Here is a 20,668-nt window from a genome sequence, read left to right as displayed (position 1 = left end):
ATCCTGGGTCAGACGTAACAACCCAGTGTTTGGGTAGTTTTTGTGTTACCCAGATCCTGGGTCAGACGTAACAACCCAGTGTTTGGGTAGATTTTGGATTACCCAGATCCTGGGTCAGACGTAACAACCCAGTGTTTGGGTAGTTTTTCTGGGCCAGACGTAACAACCCAGTGTTTGGGTAGTTTTTGTGTTACCCAGATCTTGGGTCAGATGTAACAACCCAGGGATTGAGTTATTTATTGTGGGCTTTTTGCACCCTCTTCAGGATAGAGCAGTGCAGCTTCGTCAAATTGTCTTTGGTAAAATACAGGTTTGTGTATGTTTTATTTTATCTAAAAATTCATTATTGTACTGTTTATCATTTAATTTTATGCAAAGCAACATACAGGGGCGAAGAGTCACCTAAACACGTCTTTTCACATGATGGAAACACCTGATGCCTAAATTTTTATGATTTTATTCAAAAATTGTGCTGGGTTAAATAAACAACCCAATTTGCTGGGTAACATTAATCCAACATGTGTTGTCCAATATTTACCCAGCCCTTGGGTTGAAAACAACCTGAATTGTTTTTAACCCAGTGTTTTTTTAGAGTGTAGTAACATTTTAAAAAAATGCTAGATGAAAAGTCCAACTAAAATGTTTCAGGAAAACGTTCTATGAACGATATATAAATAATGTTTCTGTGCTAACATTTTGAGAACATTATTAAAGACCAGATAACTTTGAACAAGCATTCTATTAACATTACTGGAAGAACGTTTGCACATAACTTTGAGAGAACCTTACCAGAACATTGTTGGTCACATTAAATAAAACCCTAATCCAAAACAAATTCCCAGTGCTCCATCCTGTCCTAAACTCAACTCATTAGCCTGTACATAACTGTAATTACTTTCACATTCATTAGAGCAGTGATTTTGAAATAACAGAAGTAAGTGTGGAGTCCATACTGTAACTAAATGGGTCATTCCGTGTCCCGCTCCATATGATTATAAACCCACAGTGAACTGACCTCATTTCTGGCTTTTGTGACACATTCTGACCTATACAGCAGACTTCAGGTCTCGTCTTTCAATGTGACACATTCAGTCTGCGTTCCAGCACAATTCAACTGATAAAGCAGCACAATTTCCCTGGATTTCCATAATCCTCGCTAATTAACCAATTAAACAGCAAATGATGTAATTGGCAGGTTTTGTTCAAACAGACTGTAGCTGATCTCAACAGTCACATTGTTGCAGGAATTGCATTTGAAATGTAATACGCATTAATGAGGCAGAAACCCAAAAGTGGAACATTTGCATTGTGTAAAATCTCACAATTAATTCTGATCAATCATGATCTCAGTATGGTCTGTGTTTATAATTATAGGGCAAGTTTAAGCACATAGTGCTCAGTAAAAGTGAACTTAGATGAAGAAAAATGCATGTTTTACTGTCAAAGACCCATAATAAAAGCACCTAAAAATATGAGCACTTGTATACTTGCTACTCATAATCTGGACAAGTCAGCCTTTCTTACAGATCACAAAAATATTATTGTCATCGTTTTTATATTAGCAAGCATTCGCCAAACACCATCTAGCAAAAGCTCATCTGTCAATCATATGTGTTTCTAACTGCTGTTACATCAGAAACACTGTTCAAATGTTCTGTCTGTTGCATTAAAACGTGTAGCATCAACTGTTTAAAAGTCATAAATAGTATTTAACAATTAAAGTCATGTTCAGAGTCAGACCTGCTCACTTCTAAGAGAGTAAAACTGCGGTTTGGTAATGTTGTGATTATTATAATGTGGTGTTTCAGCTGCAGAGCTTCTCACCATCCTCTTTGTCGTCGAACACTGGTCTCTTGGATGAACTGTTCGCTCCCATCCTCTTTTTCCACTTGCCCCAGTGAAACATTGATGCTCTGATCTCATTCCTTTCAGTGCGACTAAAACTGATGCTGATGCCTCTAAAACACGAGCATCTCTGAGTGACAAACACCGATGATCCGCTCCGATCTGCGCTCCACAAATTAGGAACAGAGAGACTCGAGCACAGAACCACAGAGCTGAATCTGTCTCGCGCCGCTCGAACTGACGACGAGCCTCAGATGCGGCGCGTATATGAACCTCCCCTGCGCGAGCCTCGGGCACGCGCGCGCGTTCGCGCCTCTGAACTGTAGAAAGGTTTTGTCAGGTTGCTTACCAACGTGCGCCAGGTGCAACAAATGTTTTCATACAAAGAGAAAAAAATATGTAAGACACTTAAGTTAGGGTACGTTTACACGACAACGATGTACTAAAAATGGAAAAGTTTTTTCCTTTGCTTTTTTCGCGTAGCCTACAGACGGCAACGATCCCAGTTGACACCGATCCATGAAAACAACTAGGCCTACAACGCTGTATTCTGCTGCTATGCCAGTAGATGGCAATGTAAAGAAACACAACGCGCCTATAGACTGAACACGTAACACGCATGCGCAAGACGTCACCGTTTGCGTAAATTCGCGTTTTTGTAGTTTACACGAAAACGATTTTTTAAAAACTCACTTTGAAACACATTTTCAAAAGTTTCTGTTTTCATGCCCACAAAACTCGACTGTTGTGTAAATGAACGGCCAAAACGCATAAAAAGTTTTCTGTTTTTAGTTGAACTCAGTGTCATGTAAAAGGTCCCTAAAATAGGCTACATTTCGGCCTGCCCTGAACATAATGATATATATTTTTACATTTAATCTTATCATTGAAATACTATTAGCTAGCTACGGTTTTTATACGTAGGCTACTTCAGTTTTTGTTTTGATATTTCCGTTTTCATTTTAATTTTAGGTAAAGTTTTAGTAATTTTGTTATTTTAATGATTTTGTAATTTTGTAATAATTTTATAATTTTGCAATAATGTATTTTTAGTGGTTGTTTAAAATATGTTTCAGGGTTTTTTTTTTTTTAATTTAGTAGTTTTTATAAATTTCTATTTAGTTTTACTTTTAGTTATTTTAGTAGCCTAGGCTACATCAAACCCTGGCAACTAGCTGAAATAAAATTTAAAAAAAGTTTTTTATATTTTATTTCAAGCATATAAAAGGTTTAAATTATATATAGTTTTACTTAACTAGTATAAATAACCCTGCTGATAAAGAAAACTTATCAAGGATGAGGTTGTTTTCGTTATTTATAAGCTATTTATATTTATACAGCCTAATATTTTTGGCATTAATAAAACCACATAATCAATACTTTATGAAATTTAACCATTTTTCTTACCTGACCAAACATTTTTATAGTGTAGAACGCTGTGTCACAGAATAAATACTTCATATATATCCTATTGACAATTACTAGGCCTACATTTTGAGGCATTTTCTTTATTTTATTTAATTTTTACTTTTAGATTTTAGTTTAATTAGCTGTACTTCTTGTTTCACAAATAAATTAAGAAATTTGGAAACTTTTCAGTCAGACTAAGTTTTGATGCATTCTCTGTATTTATCAAACGCGTTTGGATGTTTGGTCTCCCACGCTCCCCGTAGTTTTGGTTTCGCTTTCATGCGCCGTCACCATAGCAACGACTCACAACATCCCAGCTGACAGTCAGATGTAAATATTACACCATAACCTTTCAACAGCCGCGGATAATGGCAGAAATATGATCGATTAGATTTGATTACTACAGTATTAATTACAGTATTATTGCGGTGCTCTGAACGTTGGAATAATGAGTGATTATCATCTCCATTTGAGCCTGGACTCTGAAGAAGGAGCCGTAAAATCTGCTTCCTTGAACGACATGCTGCACATGAGCAGAAGAGGACTGAAGGACATCTCAGCTTCTGTGTTACAGATGACGCATCTAAAGGTGATCAACGCGCTCGTTCAGTCTGACTGTATGACGTCATTGCTTGTACAGTTGTGCTGATATAATTCACTTGCGTGTTGTAGAGTTTGTATCTGGAGGGTAATGAGATCAGCGGGTTTCCTGAGCATTTCTTTAGCAGTTTTCCGTCTCTTGTCTGGTTGGATGTGAGGAACAATCAGATCACAGCTCTTCCAGTCGCTGTCGGCCAGCACAGGTGAGTCAAAACAGCATTGTAAGGGAATAGTCCAGGTGAAATAGTCCACTCTTGGGCCGGTTCACACAGAGCGCATGCTTCCATGCCACTGCGAGACTTTTCCATTGTTTTTCTATGTAAACATGCGCTTGATGGACGTGCATGTACGGCCTTCTAAAAATATAATTTATATCATTTGGCCCTCTAGCGGTTATATACAAAACGGCATGCATTTTGCGGAAGAACATTGTTTTGGTTGTGCTTCGGCTCTGTTAATTTCGGCAGCCATTTTAGATTTTAGTCTTTATCTTTAGACGAAAATGATCTTTAGTCTTAGTCACATTTTTGTCTTTCATATTTTAGTCTAGTTTTAGTCGACGAAAAGTCATCACATTTTTGTCAAGTCTTAGTCATTACTTTTAGTCAAACTACAGTTACAAACATTAATTTTGATAGCTATTTTATATGTATTCTTTAGACATAATTGTTATTATAATTTTTATCTTTAGATCAATTCATTTAGGCCTAAGCTTATGAAAAATTTGAATCAAGGTAACAGGCTGTATTGACATTGCACTCTTAGCACTCTAAATATCCCTTTTCAGTGGTCCTCAAACCTCAAAAAAAAAAAAAAAAGAGTGTTGTACCCCCTGAGGGATTTAACATCCTTCTGCGTACCCTTATTGCAACTTATTGCAGTTAAACCTTTTCCATTAAGGGACAATATTTGCCCTCTTAAATAGATTTTTTCAGTGCATTTTTTTACCTTTATAAATACCTTCATAAAATAAATAATGCTTTAAATACATTTTTTTTTTCAAAAACAATGATGAAAACGAAATGAGACTTTATTTAAATATTACATTAAAACCGCCAGTAGTTGGACGTAAGTCACTGTTTTTATGAGTGAATCATCGAGTGAATCATTCTTTCAGTATCAAAGCAATATATAGACTAAAGGTGCGTTCACGCGGCCTCGTAATTCCTGTAGTTACGAGATTCTAGCTTGTAAAATGCGTTCACGTCCTCGTAGAGATCGTAATTACAGCTTGTAATCTGGGAGTTTTCTGAAAGCTCCCACATGTACCACGTGGCCGCTGTACCACCTGACCGCTGTAGATTCATTTAGGCGTTGATAGTGGTGCCATGGAAACGCTTAATTCCCAGTCAAAGGACGTGAACAGCTCCGAATATAACATCACGTGTTGCCATTTCAAGATACCGGTAAATACGAGGTGACGTGAACGCAGCTTATATATAGGCTATATAGAGGGTATGCACGTGACGTCACCGTCGACCGTTATGACTGCGGTCACGCCCACTGAGTGGCAGCATTGGTTTTCAGCATGAATGCCGCGAAAAACACACAAAACGCATCCAAAACGGTAAAGAGCTTTGTGACTGACTGTACAAATAGCTTTGACACAAAACCTGAGGTATATATTTAAAAACTGCAGAAAGCAACAGAAAAAAGCAAATGGATCACTGCAATTCACAGAAACAGCTGGACTCCAGGCAAAGAAACATGTTTTGCAGTTATCATTTTGTGTCAAATTGTTGGATTTTGAGGTAAAATCATACCGTATATATTGTATTGTTATATATTATGTTGACAACTCATCAATTAAATATTTTCCATCTTATATTCTGCATAATTGGGTGTTTTTAAATAAACAACACTGACAAAAACTATAGTTTTTTTTTAGTTTTTTTTTATACACTATAAAACTATATATGTTTTAGAGCTGGGCAATATGACGATATAACATTGATATAAGTGATTACGTGGATTTAAACCTACCTATATTGTAGTTATATAAAATATTTACAGGCAGATTTGCTTTATGTATTTCCCTGCCGTCGAAATCAGGCACATATAAATGTCAGGAAACAGGACTTACGGCTGCATGTCAATATCCATGGATTAGGTTTATTTGACAAGTTGTAAGAAACACTTTCACTTCCAACCTTTAGTGTAATCATTTGTTTTAATCGAGTTTTCGCAGTTTCCCCTATTAAATCCAGTCATGCAGCAAGTTCTTTTGCCACTCAGTCCAGCTGAGAGAGCGCGTTTTCGGCGGGAAAGTGACGTCGATACATACCCTATTTATGAATGGGTCATTGAATCATTGACGATCCGTTCAAAGCCACAGGTTCGTTAGAAATATATGCCCAGTTTTAATGTTAAGGTGGAGTAGAATTAAATGAACGACAAAGCATTTTGTTCTCGTATGTCAGTTTGAGAACCACTGCTGGATATCAGTCTACACTTTGGTCGCAGATTTAGTCAGCAAACGAGCAGCGCAATATAGACCGACTGAATGACACTTTAATTTAAGTAGCTAGAAAATCTCAAATGAAGATCGCTGAACTCCAGCTTGTCTGTTTTCAGACAAAGAGTAGGCTATGGAACCCAAGAGGCAAAACTTTTTTGCTAAAAGCCACTAGATGGCGCTCCGGTAGCGCGGCCGCCATTATGGGGTGAACATACTAACTGGACCATTGAATCCTTCACATCTTGCGCACCCAAAATCAGCGAATTTCACTGCCAAATCAGAAGCGCAATAGAACAGTTTTTTTAAATTAAGTCATCAGTAAATTGTATGGCTTCTACAGTAAATGTTGTATTGGCTTATATATGTTTTATTTTACCAGTTGTGGAATCCAACCATTCATCCATCTGAGGTAATATAGCCTACTTTATTGAGTATTTCCATTTTATGCAACTTTACACATTCATTAATAGTAAATTAATAATTAATAATTAATAAATTAAGATCATCATGTTTGCAGCGAACAATATATTTCAGACCTAGTGGAGTAATAGTAATAATATCTAGGTCTGAATTGAAATAAGCTATATTGTATGTTTTAATGGATCACGCTACAAACATAATGATCTTATAATAGCCTACATGATGCATTGCTGTCCATTATCACATAATTCACACATCTGGACACTTTTGCTTTAACAGACATTAGACAACACTGCAAAATCAAGCTGTTATATTCATATATTTATTTTTCCCAATTTTTCTGATGCATGTCCTTAATTTAATTTAATATGTTGGTAATAATTCAGTGTTTTTAAGCCTTTTAAAGAATTTTGACCATTCTAGAGAGCAAAGGTTTGTGAAAAACGTGGAAGACTTAAACACAAAGTGTGTAAAATAAACTGTAAAAAGGATTTGATGGTCACTAGTGATAGTATTTTATTCTGTGTTGTCATCATTCAGGTTGGATTTCAGCTTTAATGTACTTTTTTTTTTAACAAAGCAGCTGATATTGCCATAGAAACTAGTGAACTGCCGACCCGCTTTCACCCCAAAATGACGCAAACGCAGGGCTGCTGCTGGGCGCCGGTGTTCCAATGGAACGTTCTATTGACTGTCGCTTCTTGTTAGTGTATATTCTTCGTTTCAGATCATCCGCGCTTCTTCCTCAGTGTAGAGAGAGCGCGTGAACATGGTTGCCAGATGGCAAAGATTAAGTAAAACGTGTTATTTTAACAGAAAAGCTCTGGGGTGCGTTTCCCGAAAGCATCGTTGGTGAAGTATGGTCGTAAGTCCCATTGAACTCTATTGGTAACGACGGAACTTACGACCATAGTTCGCTTTGGGAAACGCACCCCTGATTGGGGGTTTATATTCTGGAAATTTGGCAACCGTAAGCATGAACTCTCGTAAAAACAGTCTGTAATAGTTTGTCTAAGACTAAGTACTGGAGAAATCCTAAAATCTCAAAAACTGCAACAAAATCTGACATCAACTGTCCCATAAATGTTGTTTCTTATGCTCAAATAGCGTTAAAAAGCTTATTTTTTCAGGCTAGATGAGCCAATGCGCATGTGCAGTCCTAAGCGTGAGTCTCAGGTTTCTATGGGAATCGGAGCTTCTAATGACAGCTGCAGTGACTCAATGACTTTATCAATCAGCAGTTGGCTCTTTTACTCTTTAAGGCGGGACGTATTTCACCACATTTCGCTTTGCCGTTTCAAACCAAAATCGTGTTCTGTGTGAACTGCCCTTCTAAAATAAAGGTTCTTTATTGGCACTGATGGTTCCATGAAGAACCTTTAACATCCGTGGAATCTTTCCATTGCACTAAATGTTCTTTATAGTAGAAAAAAAGGTTCTTTAGATTATTTAAATGTTGTTCACTCTAAGAAAAAAATTTCTTTTAGGGAACCAAAAATGGTTCTTTCATGGCATTGCTGCAAAAACCATATATGATTAATATATCAATAAACTATAAAATGATGATTTGAGTGTGAATGATTTTATCAGCGTGGAGTGATATGAAAGAAATTAGCACAGATATGAAGGAAATCATAATCTTCCTCAGTAGTTTTATCTAATTTTCCAGTGTAAAGTTAATCTTATATCAAGATACATTTACTTGTGAAAGAAAATGACTTAAGAAATTATCTGCCAAATGAGGTCAGAAAAATAATCGGTAACACTTTACTCTAAGCTTTTATATAATGCAAAAGTAAAAGTATTTTTAGTATTTTCATTAATTATGCATTCTTATAATGCATGGATCTCATGAATAATTATAGCCACAGTTAAAATACATTAAAATATGCCTTTAGAGACTAGAATGCATTAAAACACACGACAAACAACCAATTTCACATGTGACATGGAATATTATGAAAATACAGCATATAACGCATTAATATGCATTATTATAATGCATTAAACATAAAGGCTTTAAATAAAGTGTTTCTTTATAATCTTGTTTTCCCCAGTGAATTAAGTTTATTTTCTGAATCCACTGGCAGATATTTGTTTTACTGTTTTAAGCATGAAGTCAAACAAGACTTGATATCTTCAGTAAATTTGCTTCTCCAGTAAATGTATGTTGATTTAAGAATGTTTAGATATTTGTGCTGGAAAACAAGACGAAAATACTGAGGAAAGACATCATTTTATTTGCAGTGTGTTCAATTTTACAGCTTTAGACACAAATATTAGGCCACAGAATGACAGTAACAACCAATCACGATACAGTATTCCACAAAGACAGGGATTACATCATTGTAAATAAAGCTTTGTTTTAAAGAATGAAAAAATCTTGGAAAGCATTAAAATTGATTGCATTTGCACTGTAAAAATGATTTTCCTACTCAGTATTTTTGTATGTTTTCCAGTACAAATATCTAAACCATCTTAAATCAAGATTAGGATTTTAAGTCTTAGATATTCATACATGTTTTCTGAAGAATTTATTCATTCTTGTCTTTAAGGTGCTTGAAGACATTGCTTTTGGAGGGCAATCCGATCACAGAGCTCCCCCCAGAGCTGGGTGCGTCTTACAGTATATCATACAGAGGATGTGATAAATGTGTGTTTGGTTCATGTGACGCTTCTCTTCTCCTGCAGGTAATCTGATCACGCTGAAGGCCTTGAGCCTGAGGAACTGCCCTCTCACATTCCCTCCCCGAGACGTCCTGGACCGCGGCCTGCCGCAGATCCTCCACTACCTGCGCCGCTCTCAACTAGGTGAAGGTGAAAACAACCTGAGAGCGAGGTGTAGATGTGTGTGTGCGAGTGTGTGTGTGTGCTTTGCCATCTGTGGCTTTGCATAAAAAGGATGGCCTGCCTCAAAAATAGCTCCTTGCCCTGGTTCTGCCTGACTGGTGTGAGTTCTGTTCCCTTGGAGACGCGCGAGCTGCTCAGCTGGATTCTGGCGCTCGTGCTTTCAGTCCAGAGGAAATGATCAATAACCCCATATAGACTCAATGTAATCTGAGACTCATTAGACTAACAAGTGTTCAACTCCGCTCTCATTTGATTACGCATTATTGGGGAATGATGCTGAGATCTTAATGAGGCTGAAAATGAAAATCAAGTGATCAGCAGGACTGGAGAGAACACTGGCCTAAAAACCTCTCAGACTGAACTGAAATTTATTACACTGCAGAAAATGATTTTCTTGATTTTTCCAGCACAAATATCTAAACATTCTTAAATCAAGATACATTTAATGGAGAAGCAAAATGACTGAAGATATTAAAGGGGACATACTGTATAATGCCCCTTTTCAAAATAGCTCAAAATACCCCACAGATCATTTATTACAGCTTGTCACATTTGCCCAAATTTGGGTGTGAGCAAAAACACACCGTTTTTATGTGTGTCTCTTTAAATGCAAATGAGCTGCTGCTCGCGGCCCCCTTTCCAGAAGAGGGCGGAGCTTTAAAAGCTCAACAACAACAAAGCTGGAGAATCTCACGCAGCCAAAAGGAGGATTGTCAGTAACGGTGTTCAGCCTTACATTGTTCAAACCGGAGTCGACAATGATGGAGAGACTCAGGAAGAAGTTACAACTTTTAGAATGAAACTGGACGTTTTTGAACGGTTAGTGGATAAATTTATGTAGTTGCTGTGGAGTTGATTCAACTCATCCACTAGCATGTGCCGTCATGTTCATCTTTTGTGCAAATCCAGCGTTGAATTGATCCTCGTTTGTGAAGCAGTCCGATGTAAAATGACGGCATGTCAACAACACTCTACTACAACAACTCTTCCTCTTCTCTAAAGCAGCCCAACATGGCCTCACCCCCTTTGTTGTGTGTTCTTGGGGTTTATGTAAATTTTAAGGTTAGTGATGTCACGAACCTGGGAAGAAGCTTGTTGTAGTCCTTAAACAGTGAATTCTTTAAAAGAAATGCAAAGGGAAATTTGCATTGAACTTTGAGTGTTGTAACTTTGCAGATGTTGTTTATGATCAAACAGCAACATTACACACTAACTAAAGTTGAAATCCCAATCAACCACCCCTTTAAGTCTTGCTTTCTGAAAAATAGTGATTTTGTGCTTAAAACAAGAACAAATATCTTATAATAGTTGCATTTCGGCTTTATTTCAACTAATAATAACAATAATAATTGTAATACCCTGTAATAATTAGGTTTTTTCAAAGAAGTCTCTTCTGTTCACAGAGGCTGCATTAATTTGATCAAAAATACAGTAAAAACAGTCATATTCATATTTTTGTGGAAACCATGATACACTACTGTTTGTACAGTTTGGGGTACACAAGATCTTTTTTTTTTAAAATAGAAATTAATACTTTTATTTAGCAAGGATGCATTAAATTGATCAAAAGTGACAGTAAAGACATTTATAATGTTACAAAAGATTGTATTTCAATTTTCAAATAAATGCTGTTCTTTTGAACTTTCTATTCATCAAAGAATCATGAAAGATAAAATGTTTCCACACAAACTGTTTTCAACACTGATAATAATCAAAAATGTTTCTTGAGCAGTAAATCATCATATTTGAATGATTTCTGAAGGATCATGTGACACTGAAGACTGGAGTAATGATGCTGAAAATTCAGCTTTGATCACAGGAATAAATTACATTTTAACATATATTCACATAGAAAACAGCTGTTTTAAATTGTAATAATACTTCAAAGTTTTTTTTACTGTATTTTTGATCAAATAAATGCAGCCATGGTGAGCAGAAGAGACTTATTTCAAAAACATAAAATAAAAATAATTAATTATTTCAAACCTTTGACCAGTAGTATTGTAGTTTCAGGTTTGGTTAACATTAACAATGGTTTGAAACACTGAAAAATATGAGCAAAGTCATTAAGAGAAGTCATTTAGTGATCAAATCACTGTGAGCACTAGTAAATAATAAGATATTTGTGCTGGAAAACAAGACAGAAACACTGAGGAAGAAGATCATTTTTTTTGCAGTGTAATAGTGATGACTGACATAACAAAAAACATTAATAAATGAAGTTTTTGTGTTAGAAGACCTCAGTGGTCATGTTTGAATGCTTGTGTCTCAATTGTGTCTCGTTCAGAATCAGAGGTGGAGAAGCTGCAGCTGCGTCTCTCCAGCCTGGATGTGTGTGAGGAAGATGATCCAGACATACAGCACTTTCAGGAGCTCCGGCACAGGATCATCCAGATGGAGAGGGATGAATTAGGGGCTGCTGACCCCGTCAGACTGACCAGAACCCGGTACGGAGCGAGAGCTGATTTCATTAGAAAGAGAAACAGCAGATGCTTTATTAGATTCTGCTGCTGTTTAAACTTCGTACAGGTCTCCGTGTCTGAAAAAGTCTGGGATCACTACTGAAAATTCCTACTATTGTTTATACTTATAAATGTATCTTTACAATTTATATTATGAGTTTAACAGTTTGAGTGAAACGGGAAGAAAACCTGATGAAGTTCTGATCCAAACAGCTTCAACTGTAGAACATCTGACTGTCTGAAAGAGTCTCATTTACATAAAAGATGCTTTTATCAGAAATTGCTACATTTCACACATAATTACAAAGAAACAGCAAATAACACTTTGAATTAAACATCTGAAATTCTATTTTCTTCTAAAACATAGTCCAATCATCTTTGTTTTATTTATAACTATATAAAAATATAGAGTGTAGATGATTATCTGTGTGTGTTCAGAACATATATCCATTTGGGAATGAGTGTGTGACGTCAGACTATGACTGTGTCAGGAGAAACGAGTGGACGAGAGGAACAGAAGCCCAGAGCTGGAGCAGGACAGACCAGATGAAACAGAGACAGACGTGAGTCTGACTGCGGCTTTCAGAAGTGATGGTGCTGTGAGAATATGCGTTCAGTTAGATGAAGCAAAAGTCAGTCTTACTAACTTCAGCAGTGAAGGAGTAAATCTGGTTACATTTTCTGAACTCTTCAAGGAAAAAATAAATCGGACTCTGTTTTCCAACACAATGATCTAAACATCCTTAAAACAAGATTTATTTACTTAAGAAGCAAGACTATACAAGATTTTATGTCTTTTTGCCAGCGGGGTCAGAAAAATAATCTAAATCAAAAGGAAAAACATGATTATTTCGCTGAACCCATTGGCAGATATTTCTTCTTGTTTTAATTCACTTCATTTTGTTACATTTTAATGTATATTTTAGTAAATGTATCTTGATTCAAAGTCCCCTTGGAGTCAATTTTATCCCTAAAAACTCATCTTTGATCACCATAATGACATATTTAAAGGGTTAGTTCACCCAAAAATGACATTTCTGTCATTAATTACTCACCCTCATGTCGTTCCAAACTCGTAAGTCATTATTTTTGTTTGTTTTTGCACACAAAAAGTATTCTCGTTACTTCATAAAATTAAGGTTGAACCACTGCAGTCCCGTCGACGGTTTTAACAATGTCTTTAGTACCTTTCTAGACCTTGAAAGTGTTGATTATATTGCTGTCTATGGACGAGTCATTTACCTCACGGATTTTATCAAAAATATCTTTATTTGTGTTCAGAAGATGAACGAAGGTCTTACGAGTGTAGAACGACATAATTTTAGGGTGAATTAACCTTTTAAAGGTGCCATTGAACGTTTTTTTACAAGATGTAATATAAGTCTAAGGTGTCTCCTGAATGTGTCTGTGAAGTTTCAGCTCAAAATACCTCATAGATTTTTTTTAATTCATTTTTTTAACTGCCTATTTTGGGGCATAATTAGAAATGCACCGATTCATGTTGCGGCCCCTTTAAATGCTCACGCTCCCCGCCCACGGAGCTCGCGCTTGCCTTAAACAGTGCATAAACAAAGTTTACACAGCTAATATAACCCTCAAAATGGATCTTTACAAAGTGTTCGTCATGCATACTGCATGCATGTGTCGGATTATGTGAGTATTGTATTTATTTGGATGTTTACATTTGATTCTGAATGAATTTGAGGCTGTAATCCGTGGCTAACGGCTAATGCTACACTATTGGAGAGATTTATAAAGAATGAAGTTTTGTTTATGAATTATACAGACTGCAAGTGTTTAAAAATGAAAATAGCGACGGCTCTTGTCTCCGTGAATACAGTAAGAAACGATGGTAACTTTAACCACATTTAACAGTACATTAGCAACATGCTAACGAAACATTTAGAAAGACAATTTACAAATATCACTAAAAATATCATGTTATCTTGGATCATGTCAGTTATTATTGCTCCATCTGCCATTTTTCGCTATTGTTCTTGCTTGCTTACCTAGTCTGATGATTCAGCTGTGCACAGATCCAGACGTTAATACTGGCTGCCCTTGTGTAATGCCTTGAACATGGGCTGGCATATGCAAATATTGGGGCGTACATATTAATGATCCGACTGTTACTAACAGTCGGTGTTATGTTGAGATTCGCCTGTTCTTCTGAGGTCTTTTAAACAAATGAGATTTATATAAGAAGGAGGAAACAATGGAGTTTGAGACTCACTGTATGTCATTTCCATGTACTGAACTCTTGTTATTTAACTATGCCAATATAAATTCAATTTTTAATTCTAGGGCACCTTTAAATGTTTTTTCATGCTTTAAAATAGCTTGAATGTAACTCTACACCCTTGCTTAGGATCTATTAATATGCTAATTAGCCCCGCCTCCACTCACTCTCATGAGCTCAGAGATCCACTCGGTCAACTTACTGAGGCAAACGCTGCACAATGGTATCACTCTTTACAACATCGGAGACATAACGGTAATTAATATGATTAGTCTTTTGCTTGACTACGTTATCAAACAGCCAATAATGTGTTGCTAACGTTACACAAACCATGTTCCCGTTCACCATCTCAGAGTCAGACAGCTGCCTTCTGAAAATCAGCATCCTTACAAACGCTTTGAACAACTCAGAACGTCAGTGGAGAAAGGCATATAGTTCATCATAACATCGTAATATACATCACACACCCGCTATATTGCAAAATCTACCCGATTCTTCATACCAACAGAAAAATATACCGGGATAACCTTGCTTCTCTTCGGTAGTTGGTGACATAAGAAACACCAGCACAAACAAATTTTTTTTTAAAAAACTGTCTTTAGATCACTGCAGTTTTAAAGAGAAAATACTCAGCATTGGTGTTGACTTATGAATTTGCACATGGTTTGTCTCAAAGCATATTATAAACAGCACTTTAAGAATGTTTAGATATTTGTACTGGAAAACAAGACAGAAGTACTGAGGAAGAAGATGATGCTTTGCAGTGTGCGCTATATTCCTGGTATTCTGAGTGCAGTTTAAGGCCTGTTCTTCATTCAGCACACACTGTAGGGATGTGTTTGTGTGTTTATGTGTATTTTAGAGTCCAGGAGCTGCTGAGGGAGCAGAGAAATCAGGCCAGAGTCACGCGGAAAGACCTGGATGATCAGCCGGGGAGGAGAAGAGACGAGGTTCAGATTCACAGACACATCTTTCCCTTCACCTTTTGAGATAAAAAGCATTTGATGTATACAGTGAAAACATACTGCAAGCATTTATTCAAACAGTTTGATAAAAATTTTAAATATGACATTATAACATTATAATGGACCTTAAGGGAAAATGAATTATAATAAAATGTTGCATGAAATGTTGCAACCCCTTAATGATCATATAAATGTATTTATAAATACAGATGAGTGTTATATAATTGAGTGTTACATAATTTCAATATGGAGACTCTAATAAGGGTCTTATTGTCGTGTTCTGACACACAGATTTCTGAAAAATGTGTGATCAAAATGAAGCGAGTTTATGCTTATAACAAGAACAAATATCTGCCAGTGGGGTCAGAAAAATAATCTTGTTTTCCCTTTGAATGAATTTGATTTTTCTGACCCCATTGGCAGATATTTGTTCTTGTTTTAAGCATTAACTTGCTTTATTCTGATACATTTAATTTTGTTTCTCCAGTAAATGTATCTTGATTTAAGAATGTTTATATTTGTACTGGAAAACAAGACAAAATACTGAGAAAGAACATCGTTTTTTGCAGTGAATCTGCTATGTGTTATTTCTGTGCCACTAGTGTCATCAAACAATGATGACTAACAAAAGTTATTTATAAAAATAATCCTACTGCCCTGTCATTGGCCAGTCAAACAGATAGTCCCGCCCCCAAACTCATGTGATTAGCTGAGTCAGAATCTGACAGCTCAATGTTCTGAAAGTGTCAGTGTTTCACCTTTTAGTAAGTCAAACAATCAATGCAAGTTAAAAGAAAGCAGTTTTAATATTTAAGCATTACATGCAACAACCCAAAAAACTACAACACTTCAAAACCAACAGACTTTATCTGGTGTATTTGCACAAGAACATGTGACCCACTATTGATCCCACATCTTATTTTTTTCAGTTTAGGATGGAAGTTTTCAGATCTGTCATCTGACAGGTTGTTTTTATGGTCTGTTTTCAGGGTGTGAAAACTTCCACATCTTCACATCGGACCCACACAACAGAGACACGTGATTGATGGAGTGCAGGAGAAACTGTGAGTTTATACTGACATCATGTGGTTAGTCCAGTTATAACCATAGTTGAGTTTTACTTTCTATCCTCACTCCTGCCAGTTCCAATAAAAGCTTGTTTCTGCCATTGAATAAAAAAATAAATCATGTAAATGTGACAGTAAGTCAGAATTGTGAGATATAAACTAGCAACTATGAGAAAAAAGTCAGAATTGTGAAATAGAAAGTTGCAATCATTTTTATCTTTTTTTTATTCTGTGGCAGAAACAAGCTTCTAAGTTCCAGAACAACATCACATTCAAAATAAGCTGTACAGATAATGTTTAGGATCAATTGCACAAAAACATATAAAGATCAAATTTCAACCAAAAAATCAAGAGAAAAAAAGTTTTTCTTTCATCTTAACATTATTTTTTATTACAGTTAAACACATAACCAAAACTATAATGCATCCAGGGGGTTTTGTAATTCCCATTAATCTCAATCGTCATTCTCATGATTGACTGTTTTACTGTAAAAAAAAGTATGAATACATTAGAGTTTAACCCTCTGCTGCTACTTGTGTTGGGATCAAAAATTACAGAAATATATTTTTTATTTCAATGAATTGAATGTACTATTTTATTTGATTATTTTGTATTTTAGTTGATTTTTAGTTACATTTTATATGAAATATATGTTTTCCAAAACATGTTTTACCCCAAAACTGAGAAAATCAAAGCCATAAGTTTAAACAAGTTGTGCTCCAAATTTGAGGTTGATATCTCAAAAAATGAGCTTTCAGTCAGATTTAGTTTGGGCGCAGTACCAAACGCTTCCACTAGATGAGATTTGTCTTGCATTTGTTTTCAATGCGCTCATTTTTGACAGGAATAAGTGTTTCTCTCAGGACCATGTAATCTTTTCAAATCATGTCCGTGATTTTCTTTTTGTGTTCACATAGCAAGTGCCAAAACCTTTTTCAAAGTTTCATACATTCCAATTTAGTAAAAAATTGTTAAAAACAAAACATAAACTTTTTCAGTCAAAAATGACCGAACAGCACCAGAGTGTTCAATAATATATCATTGTTTTGTTTTTGTTTTTTACATCACAATGATGAGAATTTAGAAGGAAATGTGTTTAATGGTCATTACAACAATGTCAAAATGCAAAAAAACCCTGAATTTTCTTTAAGGAAATATAATTTCTTTCTTTTAAATTATGAATACAATTTAAGCAGCACAGGCTCCTTCTTTTTGGCCCTGAAGAATCAAATCTTTCCCTTCATATTTTGAGATAAAATCATCTGATATACAGTTCAAATAGGTGGAAAATGCTCATGGAAAATTAAAATATGACTGTTATGCAAAAAAAAAAAAAAAACCTTATTATACATGGACCTCAAGGGGGAAATGAGTGAACACTTTAACGATCATATATATAAATCCAGATGAGTTACAGAGACTCTAACAAGGGTCTTATTGCCCTGTTCTGAGACAAACCAGAATCAGCTAGTAAAGACGCTGACGTCCACTGAAGAACAGACTCACAGGTCTGCTAATGGGACGCTGCAGGCGAGGGACTATTTCAAGCTAAATGTGTCGCTGTTTGAAATGATGAAGCCTATATAAACCTCAGGCCTGCAATGCGGTCAGTGATCGAGAGCAGGAACAGAACTGAACGTTACAAATGATACGGACTGAAATCTGTGATACAGACTCAGCGTTTCTGTCTTGCTTTCCAGTACAAATATCTAAACATTCTTAAATCAAGATGCATTTACTGAAGAAGCAAAATGACTGAAGATATTAAGTCTTGCTTTATGAAAAATGAAATAAAATGAAGTGAGTTTATGCTTAAAATATACACAAAAATATCTGCCAGTACTAATGGTAAACGCCCCACCTGCTAGATTAAACATGCAACAAAAGTCAAGTCAGATTTATTTGTATAACACTTTTCACAACACACATCATTTCAAAGCAGCTTCTACAGAAAATCATGATGTTAATGTTTATAATATCTTCATACCTTAAAGTTGCATTTATTAGATTAGAGCTGAATGATTAGACGATATAAACAATCAAGCAGTTGAGATTTGATATATACTATATATACTGCTTTATATGAGTGTACTGTGTGTATGCAGATAAAGTTGAACACACTTATATCCGACTTTATATAAAGAACTAATTCAGCAAGCAGTAAAAATATGAACAGATCATCATCTATAAGATTTAGCTGTCAACATTTACCAATTGCTTTTCCCATTCATTTACCCGTTTCTACACATCCTGATCCCTTGCATGTTTGTTTATTACATATTTGGCTAATTCAAGCTCTAATGATAAGAATGCATTAGTGTCACTTTATAATAAGATCTGATTTGTTACCATTAGTTAACATGAACTAACACTGAACTATAGTTCTACAGCATTCATTAATCTCAGTTTATATTCATTTCAACATTTACTAATGCATTATTTAAATCAAAAGTTATATCTATTAATATTATTTAATGGACCTGAGCTGACATGAACTGTTGCAAACAATGATTAATAAATAGGCTACTGTAACAAATGTATTGTTACAAAATGTATTAACTAACGGAATTTATTGTAGAGTGTTCGAAACGTTGTATCATTCTGCCGATTTGCTCATATGGAACAGAAGTGACAAAAATAACCGAGTTTAAGGGTGAAAAAAAATCTTCTTTTTTTACAGTGTGTACGAATAGTTGATATATAATGTTTGCATAAATCAACATTAAGACTTCAGGGTAAAATATGATCATATAATAAGGAAAAGCCTATGACTGAATAAACAGTTCAGTGTGTTTATAAAGCCACAGAAACACAATCGGTTGATTACACAGATTACTTACTTATCATTTACTCTAAACATTAACCTGTGATATACGAGAATGTATTCTGTTTTATTTGCATATGTTCCTGTATTTATTCAAGAATAATTTGTTTATAAAGGCTCGTAACCCTCAAATTTCTCCTAAAATCTATAACATTATCTCCACTAACTAAATCAGCAATTATGCCTGACATGCTGTAAAAATAAGAAACTGATTGTGCTTCTTGTTAACTCTTCCTCCAGGAGATGAGGTTGTGTTTCGATCTTTCAGAGAGGCAAAAGAAGAGATGTCACAGTTCACAAGATGCTTTTCTGAACGGCTTGAATTAACACAGTTCTCTGCTTGAGCAGCAGGTGGCGCCGCTTCCACCATCATCCTCTTCATCATCCTCATTGTTTATTTCCACAGGAATCAGTCAGTGTCTGCAGCAGCCATTTTAAGGCCCTAATGGATCAGTGTTATGGGAAAAATGACAAATTACTTCCTGTATTCTGGAACTAACGTTCAACACAAGTCAAGAAATCACAGTATATGATTGTACAGCCGATAACTGGTGTGTTTTGAGAGGTTTGTTTCATCACAGGATTGATTTATGGTGTTAAATACTGGTGTTAAAACTGCAATATGAAGGTTTCAACACCAGTTTTGTTGCTTTAGCAACATTTTTTGTACACTTTTTGTACATTTTTCAATATTCCACCTAGATTAATGTTTTTCAAGTGATTTATATATATATATATTGGAGACACTGAGAGGGATGAAACATCCCAAAGCAAAATATTTGTATTCTTTATTAGAGGATTTTGGTTCTATAATATAAAAACCTCCTACTCCCCTATACTTTTTCCCCTCTCTTTCTCTCTTTTCTTTTGTCTTTAATTTATTGTTTGGTATGTTGTGTAGAATGTGATGTGAAAATTGAGTGTAATCTCAGCCTTTGTTTGTAAAATTGTTAGTTATGACTGCCTTTCTGTTGTTGTTGTTCAACAAATATTTATGAAGCATTTGAGCTATTGAATCTTAATATTGTATTGAAAAGAATAAACCGCTCTGCATACATATAATTCATATGGTTTATGCTCAATGGAAAAAAAAGATGCATAAAATGCAGGTCTGCAGTAAAATCAATCAACTAAGCTTGATCATTTTAATAAAACATATTATTTTAACTCATCTTGAGGCCTCCTTGTAAGTTTACTGTAGGTGAATTTATGTTTAAGCTACTGATATAAAAATGAAAATGTATATGAAAATACATCATAACAGCAGAGCTTGTTTATATGAAAACCAAACATATACTGTATATATGAAATATATATATATATAGCATAATATAAATTGTATTAGAGTTTTGGGATATATATATATATATATATATATATATATATATATATATATATATATATATAAAATGTATATATAATGTATATAATGTGCCTTGTGCTCTAATAGGTGATTTTACCTGTCTGTCCAGAGTTGCAAGTCTATGTTCTCTTCACTAAACACACATGCAGTATGCAGATGTGTGTT

General features: G+C 35.2%; 2 protein-coding genes across 4 annotated transcripts in view; one reads left to right on the top strand and one right to left on the bottom strand.

Annotated features, from left to right (window-relative positions):
• LOC125276512 (serine/threonine-protein kinase 32C-like) overlaps positions 1 to 2,863 on the bottom strand; it is an 83,972-nt gene extending 81,109 nt beyond the window's left edge. The window contains exon 1 of one of the 2 annotated variants that reach the window (XM_048204041.1): positions 1,825 to 2,863. In XM_048204041.1, coding sequence (XP_048059998.1) covers positions 1,825 to 1,906 — 82 coding nt within the window. In that variant the 5' untranslated portion in view covers positions 1,907 to 2,863. The remainder of the gene's footprint in view (positions 1 to 1,824) is intronic. The other variant, XM_048204040.1, reaches the window with a different exon arrangement.
• A 648-nt stretch (positions 2,864 to 3,511) lies between these two features.
• Positions 3,512 to 20,202, top strand: LOC125276513 (malignant fibrous histiocytoma-amplified sequence 1 homolog). Of its 2 annotated transcripts, none has more exons than XM_048204043.1 (9): positions 3,512 to 3,844; positions 3,928 to 4,058; positions 9,289 to 9,347; positions 9,425 to 9,544; positions 11,871 to 12,030; positions 12,537 to 12,608; positions 15,147 to 15,234; positions 16,239 to 16,313; positions 19,381 to 20,202. In XM_048204043.1, exons 1-8 carry the CDS (start codon positions 3,704 to 3,706, stop codon positions 16,293 to 16,295), a joined length of 828 nt encoding a protein of 275 aa, XP_048060000.1. In that variant the 5' UTR covers positions 3,512 to 3,703; the 3' UTR covers positions 16,296 to 16,313; positions 19,381 to 20,202. The 2 variants fall into 2 exon arrangements, with proteins under 2 accessions (XP_048060000.1, XP_048059999.1); XM_048204042.1 differs by having other exon boundaries at positions 3,519 to 3,844; positions 9,425 to 9,550.
• The last annotated feature ends 466 nt before the right edge of the window (positions 20,203 to 20,668 follow it).

This window comes from Megalobrama amblycephala, linkage group LG10 (assembly GCF_018812025.1).
Source record: "Megalobrama amblycephala isolate DHTTF-2021 linkage group LG10, ASM1881202v1, whole genome shotgun sequence".
Taxonomy (NCBI): domain Eukaryota; kingdom Metazoa; phylum Chordata; class Actinopteri; order Cypriniformes; family Xenocyprididae; genus Megalobrama; species Megalobrama amblycephala.
Note: the sequence above shows the minus strand (reverse complement) of the source record. Positions and strands in the feature narration are given on the sequence as shown.